A 10,603-nucleotide genomic window follows, 5' to 3' on the forward strand; every position below is an offset into this window, starting at 1 on the left:
AAATGTGACACAAATTAAAATGATCTGTATATAAAAATTGGAGGGTTTCATTTATATATATATGCATACTTCAAATGCAATCAAGACATAAAATGATGTAAATAAAATCTGTCCATAAATCTTTTACCACTCAGAAAACAGAAGATGATACATTTTCCATGTTTTGTTGTAATAAAGGTTTTTCTCCTGAAGTTTAGCTCGGTGTTGTTACAGCAGGAAGACTGTCAGCATTTTTATAGCTCACAGAGAAAACATCACCAAGATCTCTGATAACATGAATCTGAAAAAAAGACACACAGGAAAAAGCATTGTTGACACTTAATCTACAAGTAAAAATGAAGAGTTCATTATTCGTATTTAAACATATCAACTCAGAACTTACTTTTAAGTTTACACTAAGCCTGTACTGTTCTGCTAATTTAAGTTCAAAATAAGTTAGTTAACTGGAGCATTTAGAAAACGTTTTATTCTAAAGGTAATCAGTTACAGTTCTTACAGTTTATTTCAATATTCTAGCAAGAAGCGCCATATTTCCCTGGAGCAAAGATTAAACAGTCTTTTATAATTTACACCAGAAAACCTTCTGAAGCACAAGAAATGCTTCCCTTCAACCTGAAACACCAACAGCAGAGTTAATGCTAGCAGGGCCATTTCCTGTCCCTCACAGCTGCAAGTCAATCTTCTGCTTCAGATCTGAAGATATTTTTGTTATTTCCTCTTCCTGGAAGAAACATACCTGCAAAAAATCCATTTTATCATTTGTTTGACTCTACTGACATTTTCTTCCAGACTTCTATAGAAATATATAACTTATGCTGTTTCAAGCTGAACAAAGCAGAAAAAAATAAACTTACATTATTGCTTTGTTTTAGAATAACACTGACGTTTTGCAAAATGCACTTTCCCACACTTTGTGAGATCTAAAAGAAGAAGTACAATATTTCACAATATTCAATGATATCAGCTAAGCGTCACTAGCTGACCTGAGACACCGCCCACAGTCCTCCAAGTTTAGCTTTACAGACTCTATAGAGCCACGAACCATCAGGAACCAAAACTAAAAAACATGCAGAGGTTCAGTTCATTTTATTCATATGGGACTAATTTACAACAAAAACTCATTCATCTCTATTCATACAGAATACAGTCAGTCTGAAATCAATTATACCCAATTAATTTAAAAACTAGTAAGTCATGATGTCATGTTAAGATTTAGTCCCCTACAGTCCAGGTCGATCTTAATGTTAGGTGATAAAACGATCTGAATGCACCGTCTTTAAATTTCCAGCCATCCTTCTTTGTGTGAAAGCATGTGGCGACTGTGGAAAGAAACAGCTTCCTTTGAACTGCTCTGAGCCACTGTGGCTGCAGAGGGTAGAAAGGAGACAGAAGCAAATGGTCAGAAAGGTTTTTAATGGAAAAGAAAACAAAACGGCACATTGAGTTCATGGCAGCAATTACTCTAGTAATGACTTTGATCTAGAAAGAGACACAATTACTAAAAACTCAACCTTTAAACTGTTTTCTTTTTTAATTTTTAATCATTCCAAAGGTTGAAATTATGTTGCATTGTTTCAAAATGTGCGTGTTTATTGTAGTATTTAGAGAGCAAGTCTCTCATTAATTGATGCTTATGATTAGAGAACCACTCTGTTTACTAATCTATCAATTATTTCCTCAGTTTTACCAACAAATAACACAAAAAATCTCCTCCCATGCAACTTTTACATAGTTTCAGTAAAAAGTCAGAAAAGGTAAATAAAGCATTGGGGTTTCAACCACAGCAAAATAACAAAGATTATGTTGCTGTGGTTGATGCAGGATTCACAAGCATTCAGAATCTTATTAAGACAGAGAAAAAAACACAGATATACAATAAATTTATATTTTTACACAACTTATTGTTAAAAAAAACATGAAGAATGAATTTTTTGCAAAATCTCTACTAAGGCTACACATTAGTTGATTTTCAAACACTTAATTTTGGAGCTCATAAAGAAACTCAGTTAAGATTTAACAAGTTTTAAGAAAATTCAGAAACATGTTAAGATTTTCCAACTAAAGGCAAAAAAAGTCAAAATAATATTTGTCACATTTGATGGGAAAAGATGCTCACCATGTGAAGATCCTTAATAAGAGTGAAAGAAATCAAACAGTTTTTAAATGTGTTAGCCACATGCTAATTAGCATACTTGGTGTTAACCTCTTGTGTATGACAGATTAATCTGATGTAAGAACCACGTGAGAACATTCTGCAAACACATAATCTGTTTGTGGGGAAAATTACCCAACCACTTCCAGGAAATATCAGATTCAGGAAACCTGGTTTATTAAATCCTGATGTTGCAGATGCTATGAGTCTGAGGCAAGTAGCCTTTAGCTAACTAATCACAACAACCATTAGTTACCTTTTTTATATCAAACTACATTTTGTTTGGTACTTTTATTGCATATCACACAATAAAAATCTAAATATTTTATGCAGAACCACTAATCTGATGTTTTGTTTGATATATTCCAGTGTAAAACAGCCACATCCTCCAACTAACTGGTGGAATTAAATAGATTTCCAGGATGAGCTTTGGTTATTGATCTCCTCATTTGATTAAGAAGTAGTTTCCTAATAGCTACGACTTCTTCTTTCACTGAGGTTTTTTCTATGGTGAAATCTTAAATGCAAAAAAAAAAAATAGTTGCACTTCCTTAATAATAAACTAGAACTATACAGCCATTTAAGCACAAATGTACTTGTCCACTTCCTGTTAAGTTGTTTAGTAATGAAAAGTCATGATAATTCACGTCATCCTGTCTGGTTTATTCTGGTTTGCTGACCCGACTGTAGAGACTGTTGGGATCGATGTCCGTCTCCATTTTAGGCTTCACAGCAGAATAAGTGACGACATCGTGTTGAACTGCGACCTGGACCAAACAAACCACATGATTCACAACATGGACAGAACTTCTTATATTAGGATCAGAAAAAAATAAAACACAAAGCTATGTTTATATATTCTACTGACCTGATCAATGTTCTTACTATTAGAAATTATTTTTAAACAATACTTGGGGAAATTCATGTGACATTGTGAGCTCAGACTTCATTTGCAGTCCAGGCCTTTTAAACAGGGATTATACTTGCTGCTTATTTGACTACCACTCTTTTTCCTTCCATTCAACTTTACATTATTATGCTTGAATAGAGCCAGACAGTATCTTTCTGAATACTAGAGCATGACAATAATACAAAATCTGTGCATTTTATCATGAAGAAAATGTACATTGTAATTGTTTTATAATCTGAATTTGGAATTTCATTAGTTGTAAGTCCAACTCATCATAATTAACAGAAATAAATGCTTCAGGTATTTCACTGTGTTTTTACTCAATCTATGTTGTAGGTTTCTTACTGAATTGCTCAGCTTAATATTTTTAGCTTTTGAGATGCACCCGTTTTCAATTTGTTTATCGCCATGCAAACGAGTGAAATCCTGTTCTTTGGTGTTAAACTAAAACATCACAGAGAGCCACCCACGCTTACCCTGTGAGGGGAGTTTGGACCAAAATGGCCGATCGATGCATAGGTCAGAGTGCAAGGTAACTCCGCCTGAGGACAAAACAAAGTTTAAGGTTTAATGCCAGAGAACAATTGGTAAGCTACACATTACACATCATATACATTATAATGCTGCACATTATAAGCTTCAAATAAAATCAGATGTTTGGCATCAAATGATATTGTATCATGATATGGCATCTGATTGGATGTGAACACATTTTTTTCATGTTTATCATTGATAAGAAACTGTAGAATATTTAGAAGATACTCACATTTTGGTGAATTTGACTGTTTGCTTTTCTGACGTCTGAAACAGAATTTCAAGTACAACTTTAATTCAGCCAGAGCCATTCCTATTTTAACACTTTTAATGAATACAGCTTTAAAAGGCAGATAAACAGAATTTCTCTTCCCAAACTGGAATGAGTTAACGGTATCTATTTTCAATTTAGCAAAAAATTCAAATAACGCTGAAAGGCTAAATAGACAGGCCTGATGTGTAAATGTGTAAATTCTTCGTTTTATTACAGATTTAATATAATCACCTGCATCTTAGAACCCGTTGCTACTTTTTCATTTTTTAGTAAAATGAAAACCTGACTGATGCATCTCCATGAACAATCCTGAACCTGTGCAACATTTCAGGTCTTTATTACATCGTTTTAAAATGAATCATTGTTGAACTCTTGTACTAAACTCTATATGTATTCTAACAGTGTTTTGTCTCACATCTTTAGTGCTGTCCAGGAATACCAGCCTGTCTGGTGCAGCCAATTCATGCACATGGTTCACAGACTGTGAAATTCCCCTTATGCTGGTCTGTGTGTTTTGGAGTTTATGTGCTTTTTATTCTTTACCAAGACGTTCATGATGATGTTCCCTGCTCAGTGCATGTGATGAAGAGTTGTGCAGCTGACACACTAGACTTTAAATTATGAAAAATAAAAATAAATGTTTTTGTTGATAAAATGAGTTTTTTAAATCAATTTTAACTGGGAACATATTAAAATATGCTATAGGCTGAATTATTACGTCTCATCAAAACAGGAAGTGTGCATGCTAACATTTATTAAGTGCTACACTGGAAATGATTACATATATTGCCCACTTCCTTTTATGAGAAGACAAAGGAAGTGATGTAAGTTTTAGGTGATGTGTTGACAGGACCTTTTGCAACCAGTTTAACCCTGGAAACAACAAGTTAATGAAAGCTGCACTGAAGAAAGTACAGCTATAAATGGAGCTGGAAAATGTGACCAGGACGTCTGGGTGAGAGAGTTCAACGGGACACGACCCATGACTAATGGAGGCCATGTAACACTGATGACATGTGATGTTTAAAGCTCATTTGTTTCCAGAAGTAAATATAATTTTATTAAATTTAATGAAGCATCTCATCAAGGAGCAGCAGCAACAAAAATAGATTATCCTGGTTTTTAAATAAATGAGTTAAACTATGTGAGTGTCACCTGAACTGGAGTTCTTTAGCTCGTCTGACTCTTTGGTTCTCTTTCTGCAGTTGATGAGAACAGCAGCGATGGCAGCCAGCAGCAGCCCCACTGCCAGAACCGGTCCAATGATGTAGATCGGATACATCTGAGTCTGATCTGAGCTCACAAGAATAAACAACGGCTGAATGCAATTCTTTAAAAAACACAACAAGAAATCTCTGTTTTGCTTTTTATCCTTATTTATGTCTTACCTCTAGATAAAGGTGGGTAGTGAGCTTCTACCTTCATTGTGTTTCCCTTAAAAAACTGGCAGGTGTATGTGTTATTCAGAGGCTTCACAGTCAGAGAGGAAGCACACTGGATCTGTGCACTGGTCTTCTGGTCAGAGACATTTTCACCAACTAGTTCAGCTCCTGTTTCATTTATCCAGACGAATCTGTTATCTGAACAACGGGTTAAATATTTCCACAGAGAACATTGTAGATTTATATTTCCATCCTTTGCTGCGTCACCAGCTGGTGGAGATGGAGAGACTGAAATGAAACCAGAGAGAAAACTGACATCTCAGATTAACCAGTAAATAAGTTGTTACACATTGTTGTTAGACATTTTTCAATTACTTTACACTTCATGATTATTTTGTTAGAGCATTATTGAGATAGACAGAGGGTTCATGCTACAGGCTGTCTCTAGACATTTACAACAGCCCTACACACACAGATGCACACACACACACACACACACACACACACACACACACCCACACACACACACACACACACATGTTTGTGTTACTATCTTTGTGGGGACTTTCCATTGACTTCCATTCATTTCTACAGCCTAAACCTGACCTTTACCCTTTTCCTAACCCTAACCATCACATACCTAACCCTAACCAAAACTCAATTCATACCTTAGTCCTAACTCTGACCCCTGACCCAAGGGGAGCAATTGGTCCCCACAACGTAGTATATGTCAGGAAAATCGTCCCCACAATGTATTACAAACAAATGCACACACACACACACGCACACCCCCGCACACGCACGCACACGCACACACACACACACACACAGGTTTTGGACATTAAAATGGCATTAAGAGGAATAAGTACTGTACTTACTGGATAAAATATTCAGATGCACTAGGCTGTCTGTGTTTCCTCTCCGGCAGGTATAACGTCCAGCATCCTCAGGAATGATGCTCTTTATGACCAGAGAGCAGTCAGTGTTCAAACTCAGCCTGGCAGCATTAACTGACTTCTGGTTAATTTTTCCATCTGAGACTTTGGACTTAGTCGGGCTGTCAACAATGTCGTTATAAAGCCATTTAACACTGCGGCACGATGAAGAAGATGGACCAACACAAGGTAACACAACATCGTCTCCAACTGTGTGATAGACATTAGATGCATCTCCACTGATACCTTTTAACAGAAAAAGACAAAATCTGAAAATTTTATGCTTACATCAGCTGAAAACAGCAATGAAAAAAAAGGAAAATAAATGAGTCAGCAAATCAAATGTTTCATCCGTTTAACTTAATTGTACTTTATTTTCATTCAGAACTTCTTCAAACCTCTAAAAGATTTTGTGGTGTTCAAGATCATTTTCATTTTATAAAATATAATTGACGTAAATATCTCAAACCCTTAAAAAGTTAACTGAAGTGGTTTTGAAAATTCTTTCTAAAGTAATTAATCAACATTCAACATGTAAGTTAAATATTTACCTTCAAGTTGCAGCACAAAGAGCAGAAATATCTCCAGTTTGGCCATTTCCTGTCAGTCCAGCGGCCGCCGGACGCTGTTCAACTCTCTCAGCCTCAAGTGAAGACGATGTAACTTCCTTCTTGGAGTTGACATTCTGAATGAAGCAACACCCACCACGGATGACGTCATCTGGTTTCCATACCGTTAGCTCATCGTTTTTTAAAAAACAGGAATAAGAGCATATTTCTAAAAAACAACTTTATGTTACTGTGCATTAAACACAAACAAAGGCATTGTTGTGCTTTTCGTACCCAGTATCTTAGAAAGTCCTAAAATGTAAATAAATTCAACGTTCTGATGAAAGAGGAAGTGCAATATGTTGTAATGTGTCAGATTAGCCAACACTTTGTACCACCATGTTTTCAGCTGAATAATACCAGACATCATCCCTTGATTTTTATTAGAATACCAGTAATCTGTTTAACAGAGTTTAGTTTTCTCCTACGGTGGATGAATGAAGGCGTTCATTAACTCTGACCCAAAATAAAACTAGAACAGAATCTCCAAATAATACAAGGAACATGGAGGTAAAGAAAAGTCAAAATAAACCAAAGAACTGAAAAATCAAAGGCAAACATCATAGTCCTTCAGACACCATGACATACTAAATCAAGGATCTGACAAAGGATGGGAGTAACTGGCTAGTAAATGTACTGTGGAGGATGGTTACTGACTAACATGGAGCTGTGAGGTGATCTGAGGTAACAGAGGAAAAATTTATATGAGGGAAACAAACAAGCAAAAATATAAAATGCAACATAACCCAGAAAAAAACCCAACCAAACTAGTTTGCAGTTGTGTGTGTGTTTATTGTTTCCAATCAGAAAACCATGGATGGTTCTTCTGACAGATCTGGAGACCTGTTGCAGTACAATATGTCCAGATATAATCTTAAAACCAGAAATAATCTCAGAAGGCCGATCAGAACAGCAGAGGTGACAGACAGAAAGAATCAACTTCCACCTCACTTCAGAAAACCCGTGTGATGCACGAAGGCGTCCAGCATTTATAGGACCAGTAGAGACCTATTGGTGAAAACTTGTGGAGAAATTGTTCCACTGGCAGATAATTTCACTTATAACAAGACATTTTTCTCTTTTTATAAGTTAAATAATCTGATGATGGAACTAGAACTTTTTAAAACAAGCTCCTATATCCTTTTGAAAAGTTACTTACAAGTTAGTTTTAACATTTGCACTAGAAATTGGACCAAATTACTTGGCATGATTTTGTGTTTGCAGTGTTATCTAGCCATCCTGATCTGCGTAGGTTTGTTCCAGCAGCCATTGGACGAGAGGTGGCGTACTCCCTGAACTTTTAAGGACAAATTATTCATCTGCAGGAATATGTCTGAGTGCTAATAAATATATTTAACAGTTTTCTCAGTTATTTCAGTGACAGCCTCCCCTTCACCAGACAGTCTGTTGCTCACCCAGCGGCTGAGACAGTGAGTCTCCATGAACTCATAACTGATCAGTCGTGCAAACCTGAACAGTGGATGAGAGGAAATATTAATTTAGTGACTGAAGTTGAAATATGAATATTACTCCTCCACTTGTCTTCAATCATTGTAGACAACAATCATCATGATTGTTGTGTTCCTAAAAGTGAATTTGAACTGCAATGACTAAAATTTAATCTTTTACTTGTTTACAATAATAATAATATAGTAAGGACAAAAAACTGAGCATTAGTGGTTTATACATTGTTATTTTGTTTGTATTTCCTTTTAACTCATGTAAAGCACTTTGAATTGCCTTGTTGGTGAAAATGTGCTATATAAATAAAATTACCTTACCTTACAAGATGTAAATAATTCAGACTTTTCTAGCCAACTTTTATTTTGAAATGGTTCTGTGTCTGTAAACAGACAAACAGAACTGGCTTCCTGGTGCATCAAACAGAATATGGATAAATTTAAAGGATCCGAGGTTAGGGGAACATGTTTCCAATTTTTTAGTTAATAGGAAACTATGTTGTAATTTCCTATTAACTAAAAAATTGCTGTTTGTGATAAGCCAAAACTCATAATTACTTCAAAAAATGTATATGTTTTGTTATAATTCTTACCCTGGAGGTCGACATTTTTTCACCTGATAGGCTGATGAAACCTTTTGGTCCATTCTGTACTGGAATCTACAGAGTAAACACAGGAAGGCTACCTGAGTTATTGTTTATCATATTGCATTTGGCTGTGAGATTAATCTGGATGCTTCCCACACAAAAAAGAAGAGCGCAGTGCGAGAGAGTCAGAGTTGGACACGACTTCTGACGGGCCTATATATGTGCTCTCAACATTTTTCCCCAGAAAATTTTGAGTCATTTGTACGAGCAAAACTGATGGAGGCTCGAACTGGGAATCGTTACCTTCACAAGTTAAAAACAAATGTGGTGCCAAGAGTTTTTATCCACAAACCCTGCTGTCACCGGCGCAACAAAACACTGGGAGAAACATCAGACCGACAGCGCTGGAAGATCTTTTAAATGCTAACGGAGCTAATTGCTACTGCTGCCGGTAGTGAATATAAAACCACCGATCGGACCGACACCGGATCCAATACAGAGCTACAGATGCTGGGATTAACATCAGACAGGCAGAGCTCTTTTAAATGCTTACAGGGCTCTGTGGTAGTGGTACCGATGGCACCACCGCCTCCCGTTTAAGTCCGTAAGACTGGAACCTATCAGCTGTTACCGGACCAGACCCAGAGATGTAGAACTACTAACACAGTCTGACCAGAGCTAAGTGCCATTCATTGTTTCATTTATGAAGCTGAAGGCAGCAGCAAAAGTGGCAGCAGCTTCTTCGGCCAACTCTGTCCTCTTCCTCGTTTGGTCCTCCTCATCTTCATCATCTCATGTGATCTCTACATTCTGATCGATTTCAACGAGCTCCAGTTCAAATTAAAAAGGAATAAAGATGTGACTCATTGCTGTTTTGGCTGGATAGAGCTAGTGCAGTTGGACCGTTAGACGTTATTTACCCAGAAGGCATTGCAGCATGAACAACATGGAAATAGAGAAAAGACAAACTTTTTGTCAAAGAATAACGACAGCATAATTCTTCCCAATTGTATTTGTATCTTTAAGCATTGCTTTTGTTTTATCTTGAGGCTGAATTGCTTCGGTTGCTCTTCTAAGAAAGGTGAGTTTAGTCACTTCCTTTATGTCTCTGGTTTAATTAAAGCAGCAGTGGGCCTCTTCCTCAGTACTACTGACACTCACTTAAATGTCATTTCCTCAGTTTTAGCTTTTTCTGTCAGTTAAATATCTTAGGTAAAAAAAATGTGTCAGGTCAAACAAATTGACACCTCAGAGAAAGATAACCTGAGTAAACCTGAGTTTTCAAATGATGGTTTCCTAAATGTGAAGGGAGCAAAATGTTCCTCTTTACAAAGAGGTGTATGAGAAACAAATATTAACATCAGTCAGGAAAGGTTTACAAAACCTTTGGGTCTGAATGAACCATCATCTAACGAATCGTTATCTTCATGTGGAGGAAACATGGAGCTGGTCAACCCGTCTAACGGCAGCCGGTGCTGGTTGTTCTGTAAGATGGAGGGACTTTTGAAGGTTTTCTTGGAGTTCTGCACTTTGCTCTTTGTAAATATAAAATTACCTGAATAGAAGTAATTTTATTTTTGCAGCTCTGATAGAGAGAGCACATTCATCTGCTCTTGAATATTAATCATGAAACACAAATTGTCAGAACACAATGGCAGCCATTTTATGATAAATGCAATTAAGTTTTATTTTATAATGACTTAAAATGACATTTAACAGCCAGGATCTTCAGTCAGCCTGTAAAAATAACTGCACAAGAAG

The 10,603-nt window shown here is 36.4% G+C and overlaps 1 protein-coding gene across 1 annotated transcript; it reads right to left on the bottom strand.

Moving 5' to 3' along the window:
- Positions 1–1,070: 1,070 nt before the first annotated feature.
- On the bottom strand, positions 1,071–6,852 carry LOC103146768 (uncharacterized). Its single transcript, XM_007564797.2, has 7 exons — positions 6,739–6,852; positions 6,131–6,433; positions 5,259–5,540; positions 5,026–5,163; positions 3,829–3,863; positions 3,539–3,604; positions 1,071–2,919 (listed from the first exon to the last, which is right to left on the bottom strand). Exons 1-7 carry the CDS (start codon positions 6,782–6,784, stop codon positions 2,815–2,817), a joined length of 975 nt encoding a protein of 324 aa, XP_007564859.1. The 5' UTR covers positions 6,785–6,852; the 3' UTR covers positions 1,071–2,814.
- Positions 6,853–10,603: the final 3,751 nt, after the last annotated feature.

The sequence above is a fragment of the Poecilia formosa genome, unplaced genomic scaffold, assembly GCF_000485575.1.
Source record: "Poecilia formosa unplaced genomic scaffold, Poecilia_formosa-5.1.2 Scaffold168, whole genome shotgun sequence".
Lineage (NCBI taxonomy): Eukaryota > Metazoa > Chordata > Actinopteri > Cyprinodontiformes > Poeciliidae > Poecilia > Poecilia formosa.